This window comes from Melanotaenia boesemani, chromosome 4, assembly GCF_017639745.1.
Source record: "Melanotaenia boesemani isolate fMelBoe1 chromosome 4, fMelBoe1.pri, whole genome shotgun sequence".
Lineage (NCBI taxonomy): Eukaryota > Metazoa > Chordata > Actinopteri > Atheriniformes > Melanotaeniidae > Melanotaenia > Melanotaenia boesemani.
Genome location: NC_055685.1, coordinates 30,204,121 through 30,214,189, shown reverse-complemented (window position 1 = coordinate 30,214,189; position 10,069 = coordinate 30,204,121). Strand labels below are relative to the sequence as shown.

The window sequence follows — 10,069 nt, the reverse complement described above, 5'->3', positions numbered from 1 at the left end:
AAAACATACATTAACCAAACAGGTTTTATTGAACATTACAACTGAAAAAAATTTACAGTTACTTGAATACTGGGAAATTTATGTATATGTATGTATATATGTATATATAAAAAACAAACAACAAAACACACCGTATGAAGGTTCAGTAATACTGGTGTAACTTTAGCAGAAGCTTTTACTTATTCTTGACATTCATATATCTGAAAAAGTGTGTGCTTATCAGTCATTTTGGTCACCTCAGGTTTCCTTCATGCTTTAAGAATTCTGTAAAACTTTGTTTTATTTTTTGTAAGTTGGAGTCTGCTTCAACTGCTTCAACTGCTTTAGATGCTCGGAGAGGTAGCTTTCCAGCGACTGAGGGGGATGTCCTCCTCAACAGGCAGAACGAACTCTGCTGGCATTCTTTCGGCTTCTCTGCAACGTCGCATGTTGCTTAACCAGGAAACGTTTATCTGAGCTGGTCTGTTGGGAAATTACACACATTTATAGCTTCAGCATGAACATGCGGAGCATAATCTCATTAAGTACTGATATACGACAGAATAATTCTTAAACAGGAGCCAAGTAAAATAGGTGTAACTTACATGTTTTCCTAATTTCCCAGCTTTGGAATGGATCTATCTGTCTGTCTGTCTGTCTGTCTGTCTGTCTGTCTGTCTGTCTATCTATCTATCTATCTATCTATCTATCTATCTATCTATCTATCTATCTATCTATCTATCTATCTATCTGTGTTTCCTTTAATATCTTTTGGTGAGTGATTTGTTGTAATGTACAGGTGTAACTAGAAAGTTTTAAAACCTAATTTGAGTGTTTCAAACCCACATGAGTAAGAGCTTAGACATCATCAGATTTTTCAAAAAAAGAAAACCAAATAGACAAACATGACAAAAATAAACATATTTTTTTAAATTGTTAAACTTTCTAGCAGCATTAGCTGATGAAATATGTTTACCATGACAAGCATGTCTTTTAGTCTCTCAATGGCCTTCTGATTGGCTCGTCCCCGTGACACGTATGAGGTTAAGATGATTCTGAGGAAACAATATTTTTCATGTCACATCTGACATATGACAAATGGTAAAGCTGATCACAATATTTCATAGTTATTTTACATTTGTGATACTTGTACACAGCATGTAGGCACCTCCACATGTTTGCGTTCCCTCATACCCCCATAGAACAGGGTAAACAGGTTAAAAACTCACATCTCAGCTAGTAAGAGTGGGAAAGCAAAGGCCTCAGAGGTCAGATAGCGGAGAGCAGTCTGGGCTGGACTAGGAAGACTTTTCACACAAACTCCTGTCACATTAAACACATTTTCTCCACCTATAAACGGACCACAGTGGAACCTGGAGGAGAGATTGGAGAAGCAAATATTTAGGATACTTTTAAAGCTAAAATGTTCAAATAAATAACAAGAAAAAACTGTGTCTGTGGACAATTTACAGTGAGTGTTATAGATAAAATTTGATCTCTGAAAATGCAAAAGAGTTCCAGAAACGTCAGTACATCTTTGTATCAGCTTTCAGATACAGGTCAAAGCTCAGTGTGGCCACAGCCATGAGGAGACCCAGCAGCAACATGAAGTGGAATAAAACTGAGGAGTTGGAGCCACGAAACACCCTTTGCTCTGCCACACAGCAACGCAGGACACTGAACTGAAGACACACCAAAAGAAATTGGAAAATATTCAGATGCACATTGTAGTAATCAATACTTCTAGTCATGGCAGAAAATAAACTACAAGCAGGACAGTGAAGACACAACTATACCGTTTTAAAATCTTGGTTTAAAGAATACAAAATATATATCTGCTTTTATTACACAAATATGTTTGAAATAGTGGGAAACTTAATTGCTTTCCTCAAGAGTTACACTAATACCACTCCAGTCTCTCTCTGAGGTAAAAATTAAGCTACAGTCAGTAGTTAGTTAGCCTAACTTAGCAAAAAGATAAGACACTGGAGGGAACAGCTAGCACTGTATAAAATCACAGTGGTTTTCGTTTAACCCTAAATAGTATTGTCATCAGTTTACATTTAATTTTTTAAAAAACATGTGCAAGTACATTCAATAATGTTTTTGTTTTATTTTTAGCTAAGCTAAACTGTTGCTTTCTATGGAGGCCCATTTCTGCCACTTGTAAATTAAAAATCTTCAGACATTATCTCATAGTTAACTAATTTAAAAGCTGCACTATTGAATTTTGCCAGAATTTTGCACTTTAGCTCCCCCCAACGAGAGATTATTTGTTATCTGTCTTGCATCCTGTCTCTTTCCTGAACTCTCTCCAGCCAGTAAAAGTCCATCTAATGTTGACCCTTATCTATTGCAATGTCACTTTCTGTCTTTCTTTTCCTTGATTTTTCCCATAATGTCCCCTTGTATTTCTTTGCAGAATCACCCAAGGTGTGCGTTCAAAACGGGCATTATTTATATGCAATAACTGGTGTGTAACATGGTGATAAAGCAAAACACTGCTGTCACATGATGCCCTGGGTTGGGGGCAAAAAAAAGTTGTGAAGTAATGTTTCTCCCTGGACAATGCAGGGCAAAGAAGAGCTCCACGAATGTACATAATACATGCCAGTGTGTCATCAGAACAACTTAAAAGCAGTTTAAAGTCATGATTATGAGATTTAAAGTCTCACTTTGGACATACTGGGTAGAAATGTTTATGTGGCAGAAACAGACTCCCATAGCAGCTGAAGCTGGGGAGTCATGAAAGTATAACTGACCATCTTGGCAAGAAAGCATATTTCCAAAGATTTTCCAGTTGAAAATTTTTATAATTTAATTTGTCAAACTCTTAATTCACTAATTGTATTCCTTTTTCATTGATACATTTAGGCTCTTGTTGTTTTGTTCCAGCATGTGTGGCAACTATATATGGTACATACATATTGAATGCTGTTTTTTTTTTACCTTTGACTATTTGATTACAAGCGTGACTGGGATCTCAGATTCTATTGAACTACCATCCCGCCTGTTTTTATTATTATTATTATTATTATTATTATTATTATTATTATTATTATTATTATTATTATTATTATTATTGCCAGGGTTTCATTAATTTATTTTTTTTCTTTTCTAATCAGCAGTCCATATCTTCCATTATTCAAACAACCTTTTTGATGTAGAGAGTGGCGATCAAAAAGATGGTTCCTATCAGAGGCAGCAGAGGGCAGTAGTAGACTCCAACCCATGACACAGTTTGACCATAAACCAGATCCAGCACGTGGAAAGGGATCAGGAAATACTGTTTCCCTGACAGCAAGGATCTAGGGTAATTATCCTGCAAAAGCCTGTCAAACAAAAAAAGAGAAGATGTTTATAAGCAATGACAGCAACAGAAACTGAGAGACATCAAGCATATACGATCGTTACATTGAAATTACAGTTATGACTAAAAAAAAAGAAACCACTGATCTCAAAAAAACCCACTTCCTGGGGTAGTTAAAGAGAAAGGTGTTGCAGAAAGTGGTGAGGAAGCTGAAGATACACAGCTTGTACATTTCTCTGCCAAACTGGTTTTCGCGACACGAAGGTGGCGTTTGCCATGGCTGTTTAAAAGAAACACAAATGAATTAAAAACTTAAAAATCCTTGATCAGAAATCAATGTCAAGAATCTTAAAACTTACAGATATGTGTCAGAACTTATTCTGTGCGAAACATTAAGTATCACTCTGAACTCACTTTATTAATGATGAAAAATAAGTACATCCCCAGGGAACCCAGCTTCAAGATAATACTCCTGAATAAAGGAAATAGTTCATTTATACAGATTTTTGTCTTTGAGTGCAGCAGGTGTTTGTACATTTCAGCAGCTTACCTCACAAGTGTGGTATTCACTTGTACAGTGAAAGAGTAGTCTTCAAAAGATGAGATCTTACGGAACATGTGAGGGAGGACGAGGTTGACGAATGTGATCGCGAAGGGAGGGAGATAATGAATAACCAGGTCGATAAACCAGTGGTATTCCATCTAAAAAAGTCACTTATTAATAACCGATAAACTAATAAAATGATAAACTGCAGCAAAACAAGATCTTCAGAATCAAATACTTACCGTTGCGGTTGTAGAAATGTAAATGAGGGAAAAAGCCCCACCAAGCAGACACAACACAAGCAGGTTGAGGATGAACCTGAGCAAGTAGAGACGCACCTTCTGTCCAAGTGTCCTCTCAGCCTTTCGTAAAGCGAAGCTCTGCTCCTCCAAAAAGAGCTGATAAAGAAATACAACAAGCCTCTTTCACTGCAATGGAGCCCATATCAAATCAGTTTCTATTAATGATTCTATTACATTAGAAGTATTAAACACAAGAACCATGCCATCGGGCTGTTGCTAGTGACAGTGAGCCTTATACTAAATATACTAAAATTATGACTCTATGAAACTAAGAAGTGTAAAAATTTGGGAAAGCAGCTTGTTTACCACTGTGTTGCATCACGTCTTCATAAACACCATTCTGTGAGGGTTTAAACCAACTATTGTAGTCTGGAAATGGAAATGGCCTCCAATTTAAGCTTGAGATGGGATTTCATGAATATTTCAGCTTCTCAGTAGTTTGAAATTTCATATTTCTTTTTTATAATGTGCCAAATATTGTCAGCAGGTGACGAATCTCAATGCAGGCAACCAGTTTGATACTCAGACGCTCAGAAAGAAGCCATGCTGCTGATGTTGCTAAAATAAGCAGGATCATCTCTAAAAAGCTTGATGGATATGTGGCTCCAAAATGAAACCAGCCAACTTTTATGTTCATGGGGAAGAGATCTATAGACATTTTTCTTAACTATGATTTATCCAACCATGGGACATTTTTTCCATTTCACATTACTTTATTTAAAAACAACCTAGGTCCAGTGATGGTGGAGATGTCAATATGTTTTCCTTATCATTGTTTTTCTGCTAGGTAAGAATTTGTTTTACATTTATGGATGCAGTAGGTCATTGATTCCCAACCTATTTATGGCCTTAAATTTAATCCCAGAAGAAGGCTAAAAGATTGTCAAATTTTTCAGTGCTTTCATTAATATAGATAAAATCCCCCAAATTGAAGGACTACCTTGTTTCTAGTTAAACTAATTAGTTTAATGGTCCAACATGTGTTATCTTAAACATTACATAACTTTTCTAGTTTGTCATCAGCTCTGTCTCAGTTATTTATAAATGTTTTGCAGACATCAAATTTATTATTTTATTGCAAAATCCCAACTTTTTAGGAAACAAAGTTGCTCATGAGAATTGCTTAGCAGGAACTAGAAAGGTACATTGTTCAGGCCATAAAGATTTACTCTGCGTTTATTGGTCGCACAACTAAAATTAAGTTTGTAAAGTCTGAAGCTTATACCTCCTAAAATTTGACTTGCATGATAAGTGTTTTAGAAAAGTGTTGATTAAAGACTGTGTTATTAGAAGTACCTCTAGTATGTGGCAAAGTACTTTGCCACCAAAACAACACATGACCCTTTAAGTTTGAAGGTTATATGTGTAGAGAATCTGTCTATTCACCTTGAGGTCATTTCTGATGAAGCTCTGCTTGAGAATAGCAGCTGCAGGATCATGGATAGTAAAGTCCCAGCCACAGAAGACCTTCAAGCAGACATTCATACTGTAACGCTTTCCAAGCATCCAGGTGTGTTTGTAGCCAACGGTTGTTCTGTGAGAGGTGAGCACATGTGAGGAAACTGACTCTAGTTAGATTTTTGCAGCATTGCTGTGGATCACTAACCTGCGGACCACCATAATGAAACTGAGAAGGATGATGGTGAAGATTCCAGCAAGGTACAACAGAGGTGTATTCAAGCAGGGTGAACTCAGAGAACCACGGGTGTAAAAGCCAAAGAAAGCAGGAGATCGATCCAAAAAGCCCTATAGAAAGCAGAGTGAAGTATTGATCATATGAAAAGTATAAAGTAAAAACTTAGAAGTAGAAAACTTCTTACCGTTCCCAGGAAGAAATTTAAAACAGAGTCGTTTTCTCCAAATCTCAGTGGTTCTGTTGACGTCACAGAGGAGAATTATCTCCAGGAATCTACATGAAGTTGTGTTTAATCCACTTCTGTCTGTAATTACGGCTGACTCACCTGTGTGGTTGCCCCTGCCAAAAAATGTTGTGGGCCCCATAATAAAACCCCAGATGAGAATGCAGTGTAGGAGGTTCAAGAAAATAAGATATCTGAGGAAAACAAAATAGGCCTTCACGCCAACTCCAAACCGGCCTGTAAAAAGATAGCTCAAAGGTTAGACGCCAAGGTAAAGTGACGGTGCAGTTCTGTTACTACAACCATACAACAACACAGGATTATACATGCTACACGTACTTTAAAGATAATGTACTTGGCCAGTCTTACCTTCAATTTTATGGAGCATGTGCTGCCATGGCAACAGGCTGGACAGTATCTGTCCCATCTGAGCCCACGCCCTCTTCCTGTTGATACTCTGGCTCCGTCTCCAAGACTCCCAAAAACCAATATTGCTGATTTGCATCCTCCTCCTTTCCCTATTCAGCAGTATAAGAATACTATTCAATTAATTCCTTTTTAATCAAACATGCCAGATCAGTACGTTAACCACAAAAATACCATCAAAAACTAGACTGGCAGCGTGGGTAGATGTGTTAAGTCGTCAGATTTAAGAGCTGACTTTAAGGAATAGATAAGACTATATCAAACAGAAACTTTGAGTATTAATACTGTCAATAGATTAAAAACCTATCCATAGTGACAACTGTGAAGCCAGTACTTCATGACCATTATCCTCCTATATACATACATATATACATAACATCCAATTACTCAACTTCATTTGCTCTGAAGAAGATCAACTTTTGTGTTGTTTCTAGCAAGGCACAGCCTGTCTATTTTTTATGTCATGTAACCCCTGCCACTGCAGCTACGTAGTACTCATAAAGTGTTATTGCATGTCGCCCATTCCCTGTTGATTAGGTTTTCCTCACTGACTGACTTCACATGTATGATCTTTGATTTGTTAAATAAATTCTGCCCTTTAGACTGCTACTCTGTGTTTGTTCTTATATCTGCAGCAGAGTCGTTTCCTGGTCTCTGCCCGTCACAAGTGAGAAAACCTAGCGATCCTAAACTGTCAGGTCACTGAAATTCTATACACGTTAGATGTCTTGACATTTTACTTTGAAATCTAAAGAGCAGTTTGTGTTTTTAGCTTCCAAACACATGCCTTTTTTTCTCGTGATGCCCTAGAAAGGGTCATTCAGGCTTTATCTTTTCTAGACTGGACTACTGCAACTCTCTTTATTTGGGGATTGACCAGTCTCGCCTCTGTTGACTACAGCTCATCCAAAACTTAGCTGCTCACCTATTAACAGGGACAAGACAGTGGGAGCACATTAATCCAGTTCTGCACTCCCTTCACTGGCTGCCTGTCTCTTTTAGAATTTCTCTTAAAATTTTACTTTTGTCTTTTAAATGCTTAAATTGTCTGACACCTACCTATCTTTCTGAGCTTCTGCTCTACTATAGTCCTTGTAGAGCTCCGAGATTAGAAGATCAGGGACATTTAGTAGCCCCGAGGACTCGACTTGTGACTCGGGGAGACAGAACTTTGTCCTCAGCAGCCCCTAAACTCTGGAATGGTCTCCAATCTCTTTTAAAAACTCTCCTTTTTTTTCTACATTGGCTTTTAACTCCAGAAAGCACGCTCATTAGGCCAAACTTTGTACTATCTTTTCTCTTTTATTGTTTATTTTATTGTTGTTTTGATGTTTTATTTTGTATTAACTGTGCAGCACTTTGGGTACCTACTGGTATGTGAAAGTGCTATATGAATGAATGAATGAATGAATGAATGAATGAATGAATGAATGAATGAATGAATGAATGAATAAATAATTGATTTTACAAAGTAAATCAACTTTTTTGTAAACAGATGGTGTTTAATAAAACTATTCTATTTTGTGTAATAGAATGAGCTTTTTACTCCTTAAAATCAAACTAATCTTTAACTTAAGTAGAAACAGTATGTGATAAAGTTGCCCACCTGGCACCTCTCTTTGCCTGTATACACATAGCCAGGTTTCTGAGTGGCTGTACAGACAACTTGTCTCTGGGTTCTCTGGACAGGTGGCCATGGCTGATGCCTTCTGCAGGTCCTGGACCACCCTCAGCGGCTTCCAAAGGACCACATCTGTTCTGCTCAGGCCGGGAAGCTTGAATGCTGGGCAGCAGGTCAAATATCTCAGTCTGGTAGTACTCACAGGAGTCTGAAGACAGGGTTGACCCAGTGCTTTCATCTGTGGTGAAAATAACACACACAAGTTCCTGTTATGTACTATTCAGTACATGTTTGAAAGGAGGAAGTTCTAGTAAAAGGTGTTGGTAAATTATTTTAAATCTGAAGTATTTTTTACACACATAATGTTCTGGAAAATGTTAAACAAACATCACAGGCTGTGTCTTTAGTCATTTTTGCTATCTATATGCTGCGTTTGTGTTTTTTATATCTAATGTACATTTTCTTTAAACATATGAACTTATGTGAACAATTTTATGTGGCTTCTCTATCCACGTAAATGTCTTTATCAAATATATTCTAATTCTAATACTTAACTCTACGCCTGAAAATGATGCATGAATGTTTACATGTTGGACACTTATCACCAGCTTAATGGGCAGAAAGCGACCAGGACACTTTGTTTCATCTAGCAGTTCAAAGAGCATGTTCACTGTGTATGAGTTACAACAAAGAAGAATTACTGTAGTCCCACACAAATAAGAGAAACTGCAGGTACCGACACATGAATAACAAGCAGGTTGTCCCTCTAACACACACAAAGATGGAGAACATTTGTCTGTTTTGTTTTCTGTTACCTGATAAGAGTCTCATGAAGTTCACATTTTTCTTCTCCTCCATTTTCTTCAGTACTTCCTCTTTTATGAAAAAAAGCTCAATTTATCGAGAATGCATCTAACCCAAGCTGCAGTTTAAAGTTCTGTAAAGTACAAAATAACTTCCTCAGTTCATACCAGCATATCCTACTTTACAGTTCACAGCAAGCGTCACACTGAAGAAAAGACCTCTGAGTGGCTCAAGTTCACTTCTTCCCTCAAACACTATCGACAAAGCAGGTGGAGCAGATGTTGCTTCTGTCCACAGTGAGGCTGAATTTGACATATCTCAGGAAATCACATGACAGGATGCAGACAAGTGTGTTTGTTGCACTAATTTCAGCATACGAAATGACACACAGACACGGTGGGCTGCCAAACATCAGACAACGTTCTCAAGAATATAATTAGATGAGAGCAGTTACATTTGAGTGCAAGTGTACTTCTGGAGACCCTTAATGGCATTAAATGTTTTATGGTGATTTCATGTATTTTATTTTTTATTGTTTATGTGCAATCTAATCCTTATGAGATGTACAAAAGTGTGAAAATAAATAAAAATTCTGTTTAAACTGAAATGGTCCCGTATGAGTTGAAGATTTGTAAGATCACAAATAATTCCTTCCTCTCTTTCTGATAAGAAGACACTTAGGGATAGTAGTCATTAATGGTCTGTTCATCAGTGTGTATAAACAATCATGTGACAGGATATTATCGTCAATTCTGGGAAGTGTTTCATCATTTGTAAACCAGTGTTTGAATTGACTGCATATGATTTAGCAAAAAGGTTCTTAACACCCACTCCTTGCACCACATAGCCTTTTAGTCTTCCAGCCAATACAGTTTACAAGGAAACTTGAGTATGGGCATAATTTCTTATGGGTTATTTCATCAGAATTGGTTTCAGTTCTACTGAAAACCTTAAATAATTTCCATTTACATTGAAATGAAGATACACAAAAGTCCTATGATATGGAAGGTAGAATTATGTTATAAGAAGATTTTTCAGTACAAGCATGCTCTAACTTAGCAGATGCATAGGTAGTACATGAAAAAATGTTCAAGTTAAAGATTTAATGAACTCAAAATGATTGGACCTTCTAAATTAAAGTATGAAGTCCCTATGAAGTATGAAGGAGGCACTGGAGAAAATTCTTGTATAGATTATAAACTAAGTTCTGTAGTCTCTCTGTAT

The 10,069-nt window shown here is 37.0% G+C and overlaps 1 protein-coding gene across 2 annotated transcripts; it reads right to left on the bottom strand.

The window, feature by feature from the left end:
* Positions 1-6: 6 nt before the first annotated feature.
* Positions 7-9,126, bottom strand: tmc8 (transmembrane channel-like 8). Of its 2 annotated transcripts, none has more exons than XM_041983930.1 (16): positions 8,857-9,126; positions 8,027-8,279; positions 6,364-6,512; positions 6,097-6,231; positions 5,956-6,008; positions 5,742-5,881; positions 5,522-5,669; positions 4,076-4,231; positions 3,840-3,991; positions 3,694-3,761; positions 3,451-3,559; positions 3,134-3,311; positions 1,513-1,661; positions 1,209-1,352; positions 956-1,034; positions 7-462 (listed from the first exon to the last, which is right to left on the bottom strand). In XM_041983930.1, the coding sequence occupies exons 1-16, from the start codon at positions 8,897-8,899 to the stop codon at positions 373-375; spliced, it is 2,046 nt and encodes a 681-aa protein (XP_041839864.1). In that variant the 5' UTR covers positions 8,900-9,126; the 3' UTR covers positions 7-372. The 2 variants fall into 2 exon arrangements, with proteins under 2 accessions (XP_041839864.1, XP_041839863.1); XM_041983929.1 differs by having other exon boundaries at positions 3,451-3,569; positions 3,704-3,761.
* Positions 9,127-10,069: the final 943 nt, after the last annotated feature.